At 38.1% G+C, this 19,675-nt stretch overlaps 1 protein-coding gene across 8 annotated transcripts in view; it reads right to left on the reverse strand.

Annotated features, from left to right (window-relative positions):
• Nucleotides 1–19,675, reverse strand: part of MCTP1 (multiple C2 and transmembrane domain containing 1) — a 505,482-nt gene that overhangs the window by 108,669 nt on the left and 377,138 nt on the right. For all 8 annotated transcript variants that reach the window (XR_012656107.1, XR_012656106.1, XR_012656105.1 and 5 more), the window contains one exon: nt 16,359–16,412. Coding sequence is in view for 5 of the 8 variants with exons in the window: in XM_075067094.1 (XP_074923195.1) it covers nt 16,359–16,412 (54 nt within the window). In the remaining 3 variants the exon portion in view is untranslated. The remainder of the gene's footprint in view (nt 1–16,358; nt 16,413–19,675) is intronic.

Raw genomic sequence — 19,675 nt, forward strand, 5'->3', positions numbered from 1 at the left:
ACATTTCATGATTCTCTTTTGAAAGTGGTTACATTACATTCTCTAGTATTTTTCAGCTAGGAATCATGAAGACTCATCTCTTCAACCTTCTGTCACCTTGCTGTGAAATTGACAAAAAGTATGGAAACACAGTCTTTGGAATGGGGAGATGGGTAAAAAAGAAAAAAATACGAGAATCTGTCAAATTTCCAACTCCTGACACTGATTTGCCAATGCTCTCAAATGGAAGCTTCTATGGGCTGTAAATTGGAATACTTGATGGACTGATAAGATCATTTTAATGTATGGTAAATCTAATTTCTAGTGACCATTTTGTAGGCTTTTAAACAAAATAAATGCATTTTATGTCAGAGTGTATACACAGATGTTATTTTAAATGATATGTGCCATATCATGCTCTGTGCCCCTTGAGTATCCAGAATCTGGAGGTTCCTCAACATTTCATTCCTTCTAACTCCAAACCTATAGAAGCCTCTTTATGGAGCTGTGTGGGGTCCTGGATCTGAACGTGGAGAGAAATAGGGTCAAAAGGATTGTCCTGTGGTTGATCCTAGATATTTAGCCATTTTTTCCTCTTAAAATTTGTGTTGTTCTTTTACTAAGAACAAAAGACAAACATTAATTGCGAGGAAGATTCCCCTTTTGCTTTTGAAAACTGGTACTATAATTTGTTTTTCTCCAATTATTCGATACCTTCTCTGTTATCCATGACTTTCCAAATGCAAATGACAGTAGTACAGTAAGATTCTTAGATAATGCCATTAATAACGTAAAAGGTATGTCATTCCTAATCATCTTATTTACATGTTTTCCAAATTTTCCCTTACATAATCTTTAATAACAAGTCTTTCTTTCTTTTTGCTTACAATTCTATATGGTTTGCATTAAAAACTTTTTTTAAAAGGGTGCTGTAACAGGTTGGACCTCCCTTCTGGGATGCCACCTGATGTACTGGGATTTCACTGAGCCTGCCTGGGCTCCCTCTCCTTGTTTTACTGAATTAGGCTCTCCAGCCTCTGGCAGCACACCCCACCCCCCCACAGGTAGAGAGCACCAGCTGTAGAATTGCACAGAGTCTGCATACAGCTCTTTATGAGAATACTCAGCTAGGAAATCGCCCAGCACTCAAGTGCAGCTCCCCTCTGGAAAGTACCCAAATTAATATTGCTGCAGTGAAATCTATACAATGTAAGCTCATAAATTCGCCCCCTTCCTCAATGTGGAGGAAGATATGCACAACTTCTTGCCTCTCCCCATTTAGAAATTGCACAAACTGAGTTTAATAATAAACAAAAACAAGTTTATTAACTATGAAAGGCAGATTTTAAGTGATAAGGCAGGATAAACAGATTACTAAGCAAATAAAACAAAACATGCATACTAAGCTTAAGATCTTAAAGAGATTGGTTTCAAGAATCAAGGGGTAGCCGTGTTAGTCTGTATCCACAAAAGCAATGAGGAGTCCGATGACACCTTAAAGACTAACAGATTTATTTGGGCATAAACTTTTGTGGGTAAAAAACCCACTTCTTCAGATGCATGGAGTGAAATTTACAAAAGGCAGGCATAAATATATTGGCACATGAAGGGAAGGGAGTTACTTTACAAGTGGAGAACCAGTGCTGACAAGGCCAATTCAATCAGGGTAGATGTGGTCCACTCTCAATAACTGATGAGGAGGTGTCAATATCAATTGCTTTTCTAGTGAGGCAGCCATGCCCCGTCCCTATTCAAGCGCAAATTAAGGGTGTTAAAATCTGCAAATGAATTGTAGCTCTGTAGCTTCTCTTTGAAGTCTGTTTCTGAAGTTTTTTTTGTTGAAGGATGGCTACTTTAAAATCTGTTATTGAATGTCCAGAGAGATTGAAGTCCTACTAGCTTTTGTATGTTACCATTCCTGATGTCTGATTTGTGTCCATATATTCTTTTATGTAGAGACTGTTGGGTTTGGCCAATGTACATGGCAGAGGGGCATTGCTGGCACATGATGGCATATATCACATTAGTAGATGTGAAGGTAAACAAGCCGCTGATGGTGTGGCTGATGTGGCTGGGTCCTATGATGGTGTCGCTAGAGTAGATATGGGGATAGAGCAGGCAACAGGGTTTGTTACAGAGATAGGTTCCTGGGTTAGTGTTTCTGTGGTATGGTGTGTAATTGCTGGTGAGTATTTTCTTCAGTTTTGGGGGCTGTCTGTAAGCACGAACTTGATGCTTGATGAAGATCTTGTAGGGGGTTTGTCTCTGTCTGAGGAATTGGAGCAAATGTGGTTGTATCTCAGGGCTTGACTGTAGACAATGGATCATGTGATATGTTCTGGATGGAAGCTGGAGGCATGTAGGTAAGTATAGCAGTCAGTAGGTTTCCAGTATAGGGTTGGTGTTTATGTGACCATCTCTTATTTGCACTGTAGTGTCCATGAAGTGGATCTTTTGTGTGGACTGGTCTAAGCTGAGGGTGTGGAAATTGTTGGGGGTGGAAATTGTTGAAATCCAGGTGGAATTCTTCAAGGGCTTCCTTCCCATGGGTCCATATGATGAATATGTCATCAATGTAGTGCAAGTAGAGGAGGGGTGCTAGGGGTCGAGAGCTGAGGAAGCATTGTTCTATGGGCACCCACAGCAATGCCATTGACTTGAAGGTGTAAGTTGTCCCCAAATCTGAAATGGTTGTGGGTGAGGACAAAGTCACAAAGCTCAGTCACCAGCTGTGCCATGGCCTCATCAGGGATACTCTTCCTGACAGCTTGTAATCCATCCTTGTGTGGAATATTGCTGTAAAGAGCTTTTACATCCATGGTGGCCAGAATGGTGTTTTCAGGAAGTTCACCAATGCATTGTAGTTTCTTCAGGAAGTGAGTAGTGTCTCAAAGATAGCTAGGAGATAGCATAGGGTCTGAGGAGAGTCCAAATATCCAGATAATCCTGCTGTAAGAGTGCCAATGCCTGAGATGATGGGGCATCCAGGATTTCCAGGTTTATGGATCTTGAATAGCAGATAGAATACCCCTGGCTAGGGCTCTAGGTTTCAAGAAGTAATTTCTCACCTTAAATGTTGTTTTAGGCAAATTGCAGAGTTTCTGTAGCTTAGAGTTCCAGTTATTTCTCTTTACAGACTAGACTCCTGTCTTAGGCCTGGTCTACATGGCGGGTGGGGGAGGGGGAATGGGGTGGAAATAGACCTAGCATAGCTGAACTCGACATATCTTAGGTTGACTTACCTCATGTCCTCATGGCGTGGGGTCAACTGCTGCCGCTCCCTCGTCGACTCCGCTTCTGCCTCTCGTGGCAGTGGTGTACTGGAGTCAACAGCAGAGCAATCGGGAATCGATTTATCGTGTCTGCACTAGACATGATAAATCGATCCCCAATAGATCGATAACTACCCGCCGATCCGGCACATAGTGTAGACGTACCCTTAGTCTGGACTCAGTCCTTGCCTTTCCCACCGCTCACTTCCTTTGTCTCTTCAGGTACTTTCAGCAGTCTTTCTTCTTGGGCAGGAAAAAGGAAAAGAGTCCTGCCTGCCTTACTCCCCAGCCTTAAATAAGATTTACATAAGGTAGGAATCTTTTTTTCCCAGTCTTGACCCTCCCCGCGCCTTTTAGTGGAAAATTACTAGAAGTCCAAGATGGTGTTTAGTACCAGGTGACAGGACCACCTGACCTAGTAATGTTACAGCTAGGGGACGCCTCTCAGGAAGGAGAGAGATTAGTATCTTCAGGGTCATGTTGTTTCTTCCTAATGGCCCATCAAAGCTGATGGCCTGTTGTCTGATGAGTGTCTCCCAAAATACACACCCAATTGTAATTGTTACATAGTCAATATTCTTTAACTTAGATACAGAAATGATACATGCATACAAATTGGATAATCACAGTCAGTAAATCATAACCTTTTGATGATACTTTACAAGACTCACCTTGCATAAAATATAGCTCAGTTATGCCATATGTATATAATAAGCATATTTCCATAATGAATATGGGGTGTAATGTCACAGGTGCTCAGTACCAGCTATTTAAAAATAATTAATTTTATGCCTCTCTTCATGTATTACTGGACCTAATTTCTCCTTAGCACTTTCCATTTCACTTTATACTTGTTAGAGCCCTTCTTATTCCCCTTAATCCCTTTGGCTAACAAATGCATTCTACTTCTTTGCTGCCCTTATCTTTGCCCTAAAAGCCTTAACTGACTGAGTAATCTTATTTGGTCAAATCCTTTTCCATTTCAGGTTTATTTTAACCTGTTATTTGTGCTCTCTCTTATGAAGTTACACTGACTAACTCTTATTTCTCACATTCTTTGTTTTCCAGAGGAATTGTAGACTGCTGTACCGCACTTTGCTTTCCTGAAATCTAATATCCTTCATCTGCCACATTCTGTACATTTCTTAATTTGCTGGACTCAGATAGCTAATTTCAAGTTTTTTTTTCATTTTTCTCTCATTCTGAATCAGTTCTAACAATAAATACATCTGACAGAAGTCTCCACAATCTGGTTCATTGTCTTCTGCATATTTTAATAATCTCTGAGTTTACATTTTCTGCTGTAGTTGTTGTCCAACTGATATCTGGACAGTTGAAATTCCCTATAAGTACACCATCCTTCAGATTATAGAATTTTGAGAGCTGGTCTGGGAATTGTTCATTCTCTCTCTATACCTCTCCAGGTGAACTATAGTAAATAACTAGTGTCATTTTCTCCTTTGTTTTCTTACTTTCCTAAATAATTTCTTCACCATACTACTTTTCAAATTGTCATTTCCAAGAGCTATTAATAATTTTGGCATATGACACCACTCCTTGTCTTTTTATTTATTAGGCGCTGGAATTATGCCTGTCCACTATATGGGGTGGAGGAGAAGGGGTAGAAAGGGAGAAGAAGAGAGGGGAATGGCCCCTTTCACTCTCAATCTTGTGCCAAGCCAGTATGTGGATGCACAATTTGGCCTTGTTCTTCCTGTATTCATGTACGGGCTTTTGAATGGAAGTATAACAAAACGTATTGGTACTGTATGTAATATAGTAATATTTAACGTTAAAATGAATACAAAAGAAAAAAAGTCCAAAGGGGGAGAACCTTCATAATACATACATACACACACCCACACTACCACCACCACCACCTCAAGTAATGTTTCATATAGGCTTAGGAGAACAGTATTAAAATTTCACTGATACACATCAAAATTCAAAGAAAGCATTATCTACTACTCTAGTCAACGTATCTGAAGAGTAAGCATCACATCCTGCATTCTTTACAGGAGCAAAAATCTTACTGAATTCAATAGGAGTTTTGCTACAAGGAGGACTGCCGGATTTTGCCCTCTGTGCCTGTGGGGCAGGCGGGGAGAGACAGAACAAGAAATTAAGCTTATTTCAGTCTTCCGAAGTACTTAACATGTATTGGATGGGAAAAAGTATCAGAATTCAGTGCAGAAAACTCCAGTATTCAAAAATTACTGTTCCATGCTTAAGAAGAGTTACAATGATCCGATGTGGTTACACAGAACACATTTGTTCCAAAGTCTAAGGAAAGTCCTGGACAATCAGGTCGATCTGATTACCATTTTTACTGTCCCCTGAATTTTAATCATGGCATGATTTTAGTAACCAAAATTTCATAAATCACCAATGTTAGAGATTAAGGGCTAGAAACCTTGGCTACAGCCAAGATTCACTCAAGACAGCCGAAGCTGGCCAGATACAAGGAGGTCTGGCCGCAGTTTAAGTTACTGACTATGGTCAAGAAGAAATTGACTGGACAGTTCTAAGGGCTGTTCTTAAGCTCACAGGATGATAGGACAACTGCTTCAACATGCCATCCTGGCCTTTAGGAGCCAAATAATTTTAAGAGCTTGGGGTTTCTGCTGGTCTCAGTTAAGGAAGCAAGACCCAGAATCCTGCAACATATCTTCTGAAAAATGGACTTACAAATAATTAATTTACCCATTTTGGTTCAGAAGATATAAAAATTTAAGTAGTATTTGTCTGAGACTGTTCATGCCCATAATGGTCTATTGAGTACATTCCTAATTAGGCCCTTTCAAAAAGCACTTTAAACCTGCTTGAAAATTATAGTTTTTACGGAGGCATTGCGGTACCTCTCCTTAGCTCACAGATTATTGATCATCAAGCCCATCAGGATCTATCATCTCAATGCAGCTGCCATTCATACGGTCTGAGTCTACGTTCTAAAAATCCGTATGAAATGTCATTTGGGGAAAAAGCCTCACTTCAGAACAGTTATAGGAAATAATTCCATATATATGGACTAAACCTACAAAATTCAGAACAACAAAACAGCTTTCAAGATAGGGGAACATACTTTGTTCTAAAACAGATATATTTCCTTTCCTCCCCTTCTCCTTCTTCTATAAATTAAAAATAGTGTAACAAGTATCTTCAAAATTTTATTTAAAAGAACTTAATTCTTGGGCTAATATCCTATGTGCTACATTTCAATTCAGGGCAAATTCTCATAGCTGAGTTATTAGACTTAGAAAACCCTTGTTTTTACTAGAAATGATCACACAATACAGCTATTACTATGCAAACCATGCCACTATCAAAATGCATGAGTGTATGTTAAACTTGGGAAAATAGCTGACTGAGCTATTTCCTATACGCAGTATGGTGATCTAAAGTATACCAATGTGATTTGTTTACCAAGAAGGGACAGCACAACCATGCTGCAACTCCACAGAATCAACTCCACAATATTTTTATGTTATTATATATGTTAGATTATCCCAAAAAATTAAATAATACAGCCACAAACCAGAGAAGGAAGTGTCCCCTGGGACTGCCATCTCTCTTCTCATACGATTACCATTATTTAAAGTTTTAATCAAGAAATATTTCAAGGTCAACAAAGAACATGCCTGCACTTAATTTCGAATGACAGCTAACAGGGTGCACTAAAGGTGTAACAGAATACATGTGGTAGTAACATACAGCAAAGCTAAAAGGGTTACAACATTCATAAGAAATCCTAAGTCTAAAATACTTAAGAAGCATATTTGCTGAATAGCTCATGCTAAATTATTTTAATTGGCTGCAAGAAGGCTTCAATATTACGATGCAGTTTTGACTTTTTCAGATTATTAGAGAAAAATAAAAATGAATCATGTTTAGAGAGTAACATCAGCTTCCAAGTAGACTTTTTCTCATAACTTTATGTTAGAGTTACTTTTATATAAACGGATTACGTGAATTTTGTTTTTTCAAACACATTAGCCTTTCGAACAACAATAATTCACTAATGTAAAATATTCCTCCCCCCATCCCAGACTATTACCTAATGACTTGAACAAACTAAAGAAGAAAAGGGGGAAAATAAATATTTAAGCTCTGTTTCTTAAACAGCCATTTTACTGATGTTGTTTTTGAAAAGTATGAAAATAATCCAGTTACATTCTTCAGCTTGATTACTTACAAATAACTTATCTGTAAATCAAGTAAATCTGTCAGTTCTGTAAGTTTATTTTTCCATGTGCTATCTAGAGATAAGCAGGTCTGTAATATTATATTTCCACTGACACAATTGTGCATGAATTCTGATCTGATTTGGTATTACATGGTGCAAAAGGTGACACATTTTCTCTAATACAGCCCATTTGAAAAGGAAAGAAAATGCCAATGTATGAAATCTGAGGCGTCTGATTCAAAGACTGGGGGACTTTGAGGTCAACTCAATGGAAAAGTAACTTGTTCGACTACCCCAGGCACATAAATGCTGTGACAAGCAAACCTAATACCCATGGTAGTTAGTTAGACAATCAATAAAAACATTACATTATCAGACTGCCGCAGCTGTATGTTAGCCTATCATATTACCTTGTCTGTTTCCAAAATGCTCAAACATGCAATTACTTGATCATTCAGATAACAGATACCACCCCAATGCCTGTGTTGCACCTAATATTTAAAAGAAGAGTGTTGTAAGGAAATTAGTGAGCAATTATATCTGTTTCCATATACTGTAACTGTACAGGTGTATATATAGGTAGATCAGGGGAATGGATATATATTGTCCACAACTATGGAAGTGTTATTCTTTAAAGAATTTAGCCTTCAGTTTCATTCAGTGGTGGATTAATGATTTTGCCACCCCTAGGCCCTGAAATAATTGTCACCCCCAACCCCATATGAACTTGTTTTAGTTTTTTTACAAATTCGTTGGAACTAAAATGAATCTAAATATCATTAAAATAATTGAACATTTACAAGTTTTGTTATAAATAAAATTACAAGTACAGCAGACCCTTGCTTGAATAGCACGATTTCGCTTATAGCGCGGGACCGCACATGGATCAAAATCTGAGAACACCTTATTTCTTCCTTTCCGGCATATTATTAACGTTTAGAATTCTCGCGAATATGTTTACTAAATGGCATAACCCCGTCATTGGTGGTTTCAGTACACGTTATGATTGGTAGAATCGCAGCATCAGTGATGCTGCGATTACAAAAATGCTTTTATAAATTTGCTGCCCTAGGCCTAGGCCTTGAGGCCTAGGTGATAATACACTGCTGGTTTCATTGGTTTTGACTGTGAATACTGGCGAACTAGGATGTTAAATATGTTTTGTGTGTATCAGATGTTAAATGGCACCAAAATGACAAACAGAAAATCCATAAAAAATTAGCAATTAAGAGTCATATCATCCCCTTTGCCACGGGAGACTGGGCTCCATGGAGTAGGAGAGGGATGGGCCTGGGATTTGGCTGCTCTTGGCAGCACTATACCCCCTCCAGCTCTGTGCTTTAACATGCTTCTCCCCTCCCTTATGTGGAACACACACACCTGGGGGTGAAAACTGCCTATGTGGGGCAGAGGCTATTGAAACCAACCCTGGAAACATGGCTTCTGAAGGAGGCACAAGGTCTCCAGACATCACAGGTGATGTGTCAGGTTTAGAAGCTGTAACTTCTGCTAGGTGGATGGAGCAAATCATACCTCCTTCTTTATGAAGAAAACTATAAATGGAGTCTCATGCAGTTCCCCAGGCACTGCACCAGAGGGGATGATAGGGCTCTTACAGTTACATATATATCCATACAATGAAAAGGAAGTAGTCTAGAGCTGATTATATGTACTATTTATTTAGGAACTCCATTTATGACAAATTTGCCTCTCTGCCTGCTAATCCATGGAAGCTCAGCAGCTCCTGAGGCTGCTCTCTATTGCGGGGAGTTCTGTCCTCATGGAGACAACTATACAATGGTAAATTTGTCTTTTCAAACCACATTAGTCTCTAGGTGATTTTTCACTTATGTTCTTTTGTTTTATTTTGTTGTATCTTGTTTAGCTGATCTCTCCAACTACTTCTTTGCATGTAAAACAGATAGTAACAGCTATTAGCGTTATGTAAACAACAAACATTTTTATCCTAATACTACAGAGTCCAAACAGCATATAAAACATATATAAATTGTGAGCACAAAATACAATTTGCACAATATTTGTTCACATTCTCATACATCTTATTAACGGCTATTGCATAAAGCACAGCAACGTTTGATCAGCTGTGCTGCAAAGTTTTGTAGTTAGGATTGCAGCTTTTTGTTACATGCCTCTCAGTGAAAAGAAAAGCCCATCACAGATTCACAAGCTAGATTTTAACTTGTAATATGCCATAACCCTTATCGGCATGCCTCAATTGAAAAACTGGAGCATGACATGCCTTCCATTTCACAGAGAACCATTCTGCTGGGATATGCCAGAATCTGCTCCATTCCATGTGAGTTGCAAGTTTCTCTCCCACTTATCTTAATACTGTGTCCATGAAGCACTCACCCCTAGGCTAGCATGTCTCACCCCTGCTTAGAAAGTTCAAAAGGACCTATGATGCGTTGTACTAATTTCTTTGAGTGCCTCCTGGTATCTGGGCATGGTGCTGCTATTTTCTTCACTTCCTGCAGGCTATCAGGTGGCCCCTGTGGTCTTCTGTGGCTTGGCCCTGTGGCTGAGTCACATGGTCCAAACACCTTCCCTGGTACAACAAACTCAATTAGAAAGCATTCCATGCCCTTCAGGATCAATTATAACTAAAATGGTCTGAGCTTAATTCCCTTTCCAAAATTAACTCAGTAGGGGTCCTGCTGCCTGCCCTTGGTTGTGGCCAGAAACAGGGCCTGGCTTGGTTCCTTTGGCTGTGGCTAGGGCTCATCCTTCTTTATGCCATTGGCTCCCGCCAGGAACTCTCTTGCTAAGCAGCAAACAGCTCCTTTTATTTTGGTCTGCTGGGCCTTGATTGGCTGTTCCTGGTTCCCAGCCCTTCTACCTACTTGAGGACCAGATCTCAAAGGCTTCCAAAATGGCTGTTCCCAGAATTCCTCTCTAGACAAGCCTGGACGTCTAATACTCACTGCTCTTTTCTTCTCAGAGAAATATTTCTTGGGGCTGGATGCAGCAGGTCAGTGGGCCTCCCACAGGGGGGCCCCCAAAGACCTAGTATATTCCTCACCCCATCATAGTCCCACAAAGTTGTGCCTCAGTTTTACAATGTCTCTGATTTGTCATAAAATTAGATAAAAGGTTATTTTATGCTCTGGGCCTGTATTTGAAAATCACTTTTTTCTGGGTGCTCAGCTCAGAAGATTCCATCCAAGTTGGATATATCAGGCTGAATCCACCACTGTGCCCAATAAGCTCTGGGAAAGGCTAAGGTGGAGAACCATAAAAGAGCTTAAGTGGAGATGTAGATGTCTGTCTAACTTTATGTCAAAATGTTCAAACTTTGGTGTTTATGTGACTTGCCTACAGCTACACAGGAGGTATGTGGCAGGGGCTGGAATAGAACCCAGATCTCCAGACTCTCATTCCTGTGCTTCAACCTAAACACAGTCTCAAAAGTTTCTCTGAGAGTCAGAAATGGCTCTTCCCATTGGTTTCTAAAATGCCATAATGAATGAATGCCCTCTTTGTAATTTAGGAGTCAAACAATTATTAGGTCTACATTCACATTAAGGTCCCAAGGATGAGGCAAATAAATATTTGCCTTCTTTTGAGTCACAAAAGGGGTACTAGAGGCACATCGCTTATACCCCTTTCCATGAGTAGTCAGTACAAAAATAAATCCTTCCCCAGACAAAAAGGAATTTCAATCTGCTTAGTTATTATAGGAAATAATACTAAAAAATAAAAAAAATTGCAGGGGTAAAATGATGTCACATTTTGTAACAGCTAGCATAATTTAGAGATGGTCTTCATTTGATGTAATAGCTTATTGAATTATACATGGATTACTTAATAAATGAAGAATATTACCCATATTATATTAGTCACAGGTGAAAAAAATACATATATGGATGAGTGTGATCCATTCAATAGTTTATGGACCCAAAGTCCCCCAGAGACTATCACACATGCACATAATATCCCACAAAGAATATATTGTATTTATGAAATATGTCCAGGATACACACTACCGGAGGGGGCACCAATAGCAGACAGAAGCATGGGTGAAATGTGCCTTTTTGGGAGGTGCTCATACAAAGCTCCACATGTCTTGGGGTAGTTGTGGGGACCGAGGAGAGAAAGGACACATGAACTGGAGTGCCAGGGAGGCAAACTCCAGGATTGTTGTTCAGTGCGTATGTAGTGGCCACAAAACCTCTGCACAGGGGCCAGGGAAGGACATCAGTTGCTATTCCAGCCTACAGGCTGAAGCAGCAGAGGCAAAGGAACCCTGGTTTTGCCATACCTGGACCCTTTGTTAGAGGTAGTGGCTTTCATCATCCCTTCCCCTATGTAGGAAAACTATATAAAGCCCATTTACTTGCCCAATTTATGGTGATTTTTGAATATCTCCCTAAATGAATAATTGGCATAGAGCAATAAAAAGTTTCAGTTTTATTCTAGCCACATATTTATTTCAGATTATTCAATCACATATATTAAATAAGTGTATGTGTCCTAACTAACTTTTCAGAGGACAGTAATATCATATACAGCTACAATTTTGGTTAGAGGCTCAAACAGTCAATGTGCTCAAACACATATATTGTTTCTTGTTTAGGTGGTATACATGTACAGAATCTAAGATCAGAATCAAACCATAAGTGGGTCTGAAGATTTTTCCATTCAATTTTTTAAAAAAAATCCCCTTTCCATCTCCTCCCCTATTTTTGTTTTTACCTTTTTTCCTACAGAGCATTTATTTTTATAGAAAATAACTGCCATTTTGACAGATTAGAATCTTTCTTCTTTTACATGATATCACAGTTCTCTCCCTTCTCACTCCCCAGCCCCCATGATCTACTCAAGATGCACAGACATTCTTCTGAGGCAGGTTACAAACATGTTTGGACTTGAAAACAAACTTGGTATGTCCAATCAGCTATGATTAAAAGCTTAAAAATACATTTTAACCCAACTATGTTTCATTATAATAGCATCAAGTTATCTCTATGCATGATAACATAGACTTAGAACTACAGAGATTTTTCCAAACAAAGTACAAATGGTTAGAGAAAGAAGCTGAAGGTGCAAATGACCTGAATATTTTAATAAAGCCTTTTAACTAATATAGTTAAAATCCAGAGTTCACATATTTTTTCCTCTTACAAATCTGAATTATTACTACTATTTGGGGGATTAATTCTGCAAAGTGCTGAGTGCCGCCTGCTAAATGCTGAATTAGATGCTCATCACCTCACCCATCAGTCCCTGTGACTGCCTGGACCTCGTTAAAGCGTAAGAAGCTATATGAACAGCAAGCCTTAAAACTTCTTAAGCCACAGAAAGAAATCTTAACTTCATTACTTAGATGACTAGATTATGCACATTAACCACAATATTATTACTACGTAACACTGTAAAAAGCCATTTTATGGTTTGTTGATAACTTGACTCCAAGTAATTTAACTAACCCTTATTTGCAAAGATACTGTATTAACCACAGAGTCAGAGTTTGGAACAGGGTAAAAAAAATAAGATCAAACTGTAAATTTGTGGCTGGCACAGGTTTATTAAAAGTACAGACCATATGGAATGCAGAATGCAGTGTTATCTTATTGAAACATGAGTATTAAATTTATGACAAATGTCTGAACCAAACAGTAAACTGCAACAGCATTTCTGTTCTTAAAAGCACACTAGTAAGTAATACTATTAAGAAAGTGGTGTCCCACTGTTGAACAGCAGATTGTAACTGATATAACATTAAATATACTTGCCATTTTTAACTATTAATCATATTTCAATTGAAAACAAATGTTAATGTCCTCTAGTTAAAAGAGTGTTAGGCATCACACAACCTTAAATCTTTAATCTTGCCTGTTCGATTATTTGTACTGCAAGGTGAAATAAAAATGTAAAATGGTAAATCTGGAACAAAACCAAAATAAGGTTTGAGGAAACAAGCAACAACCTAATTACAACTGTACCCTGCCAACCTTAATTAAACTCCACACAGGTACTTAAGGTCATTATTAATAAAAAGATTTTACAAACTATTATTTTAGCTAATCATAAACATTTGGATAGTTATCAATCTCAATTTATCACTTCTGTGATTCTGCAGTTTATATAGGGATGTTAAAAACAGCCCTCCACCACACTTCCAATAACCTATTTCAGTGTGTGCACACATAGACCTCATGAAGCAGCCAATGAGTTGCCTTTCATTGTGAGGAAGTGACTAATATCTATACTGGCTCTAAAGAAAGACACCTTTCATAATCACACAACAATCTGCTAAATGAAAACATATGGATAGGCTTAGGCAAAGCCTGCCAGGGGTCTTTATTGAATGGAAAACAGGTGCTTTATTTTTGTGCCATGTAATACCCCATCTACCCCCAAGTCCAAAGGTTACAGGACTAATAGCTGCCTTGTGGTAACCAGGGAAAGCAAAGACACTGGCCATGGTTAAACATCTGGGACATATTTTACATACTTGCAACATATGCTTCAGGTTCAATTAAAGTGAGGCTTTGGCACATTTATTAATCTTTTTACTTTTATCCCATAAGAGGACCCATTGACCTGACTTTACTATTATACCACAGGAGAAAACAGAAGTAATGACAGCTGGAGGTCAGTACCTGCCAGTACTGCAAAATGTGCATTTGTTTTCTCACCAAATTTCATTATGCACAAAACTTTAAGATTAGGAATCTATGAATTTAAAAAAGGAGTATAGCACTGTGCTCCTTCAATTCAGACACACCAATATTAAAAATCTTCATCATCATCATCTTCATCAGCAAACAGTACATGATACTCAAAGGAGGAAACTGGCAAAAAAAAGCTTTTGTTATCTGATTTATAGTTTACTGTCTGAAATAAAATGTCCATTCTAAGAATAACTGTTTACACCGTAGAGTACAAGCATTTTTTAAATAAAAAATATGTATGTCATTTTCTTTTCCATTCAAGTTGTGATTTTCATGATAGCATACTGAATTATGAGAGCTCAAATAAAACTTACATATTAATGAAACAAGACTTTGAATTTATAGAAATCAACCTACATGCCTTTCATATAAGAAACGCACTGCTCTTAAACATTAAATAAAGACTACCACTGAATTCACACAGTAATTTAAGCACTCACATTCAGTCAATGTTGGTAACTATATCTGTGAGTGTGTTAGAACTCTGGTGTCAGTTTCAGACAGCTAAACACTAGATTACAATTGATACAGCTCCAGAGATTTGGTGTTATTTCTAACCTGGTACGTTCTGTTTGGCATCTACTTTAGTTAGAAGGTAAAGGGCTTTTTAAACAGGGTTATCGTTTGTTTAACCCCCCCCTTTCCCAACTAAACTACAATTATTAAATTACTGTACTTTGTGAACTGATCAGAGTTATTAACATTTCCAGGAATACATATACTGTACTACTAGGATGAAGCTCTTATAGTTGCTTTAATAACAAAGCAGCAACAAGCAGGAGAAAATGGCCATAAATGGATGGCAGATCAGTGTTTATCAGAAGAGAAATGATGATTCAGAGCTTGCATGTTGAGTTAAAATACAAGCTCTCTACACCTACATGATTGACCTTTGCAATAAATCATGCATTTTATTGCCAGAAGTGTATGCTCGTATCATTTAGTGCTAAAAACTAGCACGTGTTTTGTAAAAAGGTGAATGTTATTACAGTGTTTGATTATTCCAAAATTATGTAGCTAATGATTTAAATGATGTACAGAAGAATTTCTCATATCTTTCTGTCAATTCTAAAATGTTTGAACTACCAATAGAATGAGGCAATACTCTTTTTTTTAATCCTCCCTCAAATCTTGGGTTAGCTAACAGAAAAATAATCATTCAGGGGATTAACTAATCACAGTGAATTTTCTGACATTTCAAATACTTGCTGCCAGCGTACGAATTCTTACAGTGGTATATAACTGTACATCTCTACTAGAAACAAAGGTCAAGGGCATAAATTAAGATACACTGTTTTTCTCTTCTCTTAAAAAAAAGAATTCATTGCTCTATTATAACAGAACTAGGGAGAACACTTGTGAAGGTCAAAATTGTCTGTATTTAATTCAAAGCTGTTTTAAAATCTGTATTTTCTGTCATTTTTTGGTATGCAAATCCCAAAGGCAACAACAAGGCTGTTTTCACTGCACTTGTCTCTCCATCACTCCGTTGTTTCAGTGAGGTCATTCTAATTTCCTCCCTCTGGTTTTTCCCTCTCCCCAGGGGACAACCAATCCAAGCAGTCCCATAGCTTGGCTCAACAAGATGTGGAAACGAGCTGTTATTTACTGTGGTTGCAATCCGCAACTCAACCAGCAGGCCAGGAATTGAACCACGTATTCTCAAAGGCTGAAAGATCCACAACAGTCTCCTAGCTTGCTGGGCCACAATGCCAGCTCCAAATCAAGTGGATGTCTATGAAAATTGTAATTATTTAAATATCATACAAAGTGCAGAACATATCAGCTATTCTTCTACCAAGTAATTCACTGAAAATTACAGATGGCAATATCCCATTTTCAACCAGTGTGGAGTTACTATTTTTACACCATTTTTTCCCCTAAAGTACAGCCCTATTTATAATACCCAAGACAAGACAAATGTTTGTCCTTCAGAAACAGTTGTCACCGCAGTTATCTTCACAAGAGCTATCAAGTTCCAGACAAGCTGAATTATTTTTGTTCCTGGGAGAAAAATATTTGACCCAGCTCTGGACAAAAAAAGAAGAGGATTTATAGTCCTCTATTCCTTCCTACAACATACAATAGCTTTGTTAGGATGATAAACAGCTCTGTCCAATTTTCTGAACTAAAACACTTCAACTTCTTTTTTAACTGTCTGTAAAAACAGTGTCATGTCTAAATTCTCCCATCCCCAGGTACCCAAGTGCTAGGAAAGATAATTACCTTGTCATCTCTGTCATCCTCTTCTTCCTCGTCCTCTAGCATGTCCTCCACTACCTACCGACAGAAACAGTAGTAGTTGTCATAATTTAAAAAGGAAGAGTTTTGTTCTGTCAATAGTAAACCTTTTGTAGATGAAAACTTTATTAACATTTGAAATAAATACACAGAAGGAAAATGTATAACTATAAAATCATTTGATCTAGAGATTCAAATTTAAGAAAGTGTTATAATTTTAATAGACCTACATTAGGGAATAAGATACTGAAAACCTCTACCTGTATAAAATGCTATCTTGACAATTTAAGTATTTAAAAGGTAATTCAAAATTCACTCTAGGATATTTTTAACTAAGAAATCCTTTTTACCAGCTCTAGTGGCGGCTATGAAATACAGTACAAGTGCTTACTTGGATTTACAGCTAACCTGAGAAACATACAACATTTTGAACTTAATTTTACATTGCTCATCAGGAGGGTTAAGAAGCTTTCAATCCCAAGAATAAATTCATGCTAGCTTGCTTCTTTATGGCAATGGCCCACGGGAGTGACCCAGGGTGCATGCTGTATTATCATCAGCATAGCGTTTCCTAATAGTGATTTTGAACTATTAGCATATCTAATATACTGCACATGCATCTCTCTCTCATTATGTATAACTGTACTACATGTGTGCCCATATCTGTCCATTTAAATAGATTGTGGACAGGTAGCTTGATATGTGAGAGAAAGAGAGGATATCTACCACTTAAAGTTTTATGTGTTCAAGGCACTATACTCACATTAATAATTAATCTTCATCATATTGTTGTGAGATAAGTAAATAATATACTCATTTTACACACCGAGAGAGAGAGTGACTTTCTCTAGGCACTTGGAGAGTCAATGACAGAACCAGACTTAGAACTCAGAAATTCCTGCCTAATAATCCCATGATCAAACGTCCAAACTATGGGCCAAATTATCTGCTGGTGTAAATGGAAGTAGAGTTGTACCTCTTTATACCAAAAAATAATTTGTCTCTATTCCTGTATATATGCAGAAGTCAAGACAGAGCTGTAGATACAAAAGGTGAAAATTCTGGTCTACTTTATAGTGAATTATAAACTAAAATCATAGCATACATCATTACAGAAGAAGTTAAACCATAATTCTATATTATGAAGTATAATGACAAAAGAGGATGTCACATTAGAAACTTAAGAAACATATTCTTTGCTCTGCAGGAGGACACAGATACTCCCATCAGCCCTAAAGAAAACTACATATGTTCGCTCACCAGAGTTTCAGTTGCTATAGTATATTGAAGCAAGATTCCAATTTTGACCTGCAGTGCTGCAGAGGTACAAAGCAGCCTCTAACACAAAGCTAGCCCTTAATTTGTATGTCAAGTATATAAAGCATATTAAAACCAGGAAATGATGTAAACTGTTGTCCAAGATATGAAATTTACAAGAGGATTCTATATTTTCAGTCAATAAATTACCATTAAAATAATAATGTAGAGACATAAAAGTAAGTTCCTGCCCTAAGAATTTAATAATGTAAAGACCAGATGGTGACCATATCCTGTGTGGGTACAGACGGTGAAAAGAAGACACAAGAAGCCTTCTACCCTTTCAGCTCTCCATGCAGTGGACCTTCAGGCTCTGCTGGTTTTGCCAGAGCTGATGCAGCTCCTTGAACTGCTCCACCATCTTGTCTTTCAGGTCCGGATGGGAGATCTGAAGGCGGAGTCAGATGCCTTTCGTCTTCCATCCTCTGCTCCTGACTATAACCTGGAGATTCTCTATCAATAGACTCTCCTCTAAGAGAAGTCTGTCTGATCCACATGCTCCTCTGCAGCAGTCGGCTTTCCCCCATCTCCTAGTTTAAAAACTGCTCTGCAACCTTTTTAATGTTAAGTGCCAGCAGATCAGATGAGAAACATTCACATAAAAAAACTGGACACATCAGAAAAGGGCAGACAAACAAACAGTGACAAGTTTTTAAAGTGCTTGTACACAAATGCTAGAAGTCTAAATAATAAGATGGGTGAACCAGAGTGCCTTGTGATAAAGGAGGTTATTGATACAATAGGCATCACAGAAACCTGGTGGACTGAGGACAATCAATGGGACACAATCATTCCGGGGTACAAAATATATCGGAAGGACAGAACAGGTCATGCTGGGGGAGGGGGAGTGGCACTATATGTGAAAGAAAATGTAGAATCAAATGAAGTAAAAATCTTAAGTGAATCTACATGTTCTATAGAATCTCTATGAATAGTAATTTCATGCTCTAGTAAGAATATAACATTAGGAATCTATTATCGACCACTTGATCAGGATAGTGATAGTGATGATGAAATGCTAAGGGAAATTAGAGAAGCTATCAAAACTAAGGACTCAATAATAGTGGGGGATTTCAATTATCCCCATATTGACTGGGAACATGTCACCTCAGGATGAAATGCAGAGACAAAATTTCTCAATACTTTAAATGACTTCTTGGAGCAGCTGGTACGGGAACCCACAAGGGGAGAGGCAACTCTCGACTTAGTCCTGAGTGGAGCGCAGGAGCTGGTCCAAGAAGTAACTATAACAGGACGCTTGGAAATAGTGACCATAATATAATAACATTTAACATCCCTGTGGCAGGAAGAACATCTCAACAGCCCAATACTGTGGCATTTAATTTAAAAAGGGGAACTATGCAAAAATGAGGGGGTTAGTTAAACAGAAATTAAAAGGTACAGTGACTAAAGTGAAATCCCTGCAAGCTGCATGGACGCTTTTTAAAGACACCATAATAGAGGCCCAACTTAAATGTATACCCCAAATTAAGAAACACAGTAAAAGAACTAAAAAAGAGCCACCGTGGCTTAACAACCATGTAAAAGAAGCAGTGAGAGATAAAAAGGCATCTTTTAAAAAATGAAGTCAAATCCTAGTGAGGTAAATAGAAAGGAGCATAAACACTGCCAAATTAAGTGTAAAATGTAATAAGAAAAGCCAAAGAGAAGTTTGAAGAACAGCTAGCCAAAAACTCCAAAGGTAATAACAAAATGTTTTTTAAGTACATCAGAAGCAGGAGCCTGCTAAACAATCAGTGGGGCCCCTTGATGATGAGATACAAAAGGAGTGCTTAAAGACGATAAAGTCATTGCGGAGAAACTAAATGGATTCTTTGCTTCAGTCTTCACGGCTGAGGATGTTAGGGAGATTCCCAAACCTGAGCCAGTTTTTGTAGGTGACAAATCTGAGGAACTGTCACAGATTGAAGTGTCACTAGAGGAGGTTTTGGAATTAATTGATAAACTCAACATTACAAGTCACC

This window comes from Chelonoidis abingdonii, chromosome 6 (assembly GCF_003597395.2).
Source record: "Chelonoidis abingdonii isolate Lonesome George chromosome 6, CheloAbing_2.0, whole genome shotgun sequence".
In the NCBI taxonomy this organism is placed as follows: Eukaryota; Metazoa; Chordata; order Testudines; family Testudinidae; genus Chelonoidis; species Chelonoidis abingdonii.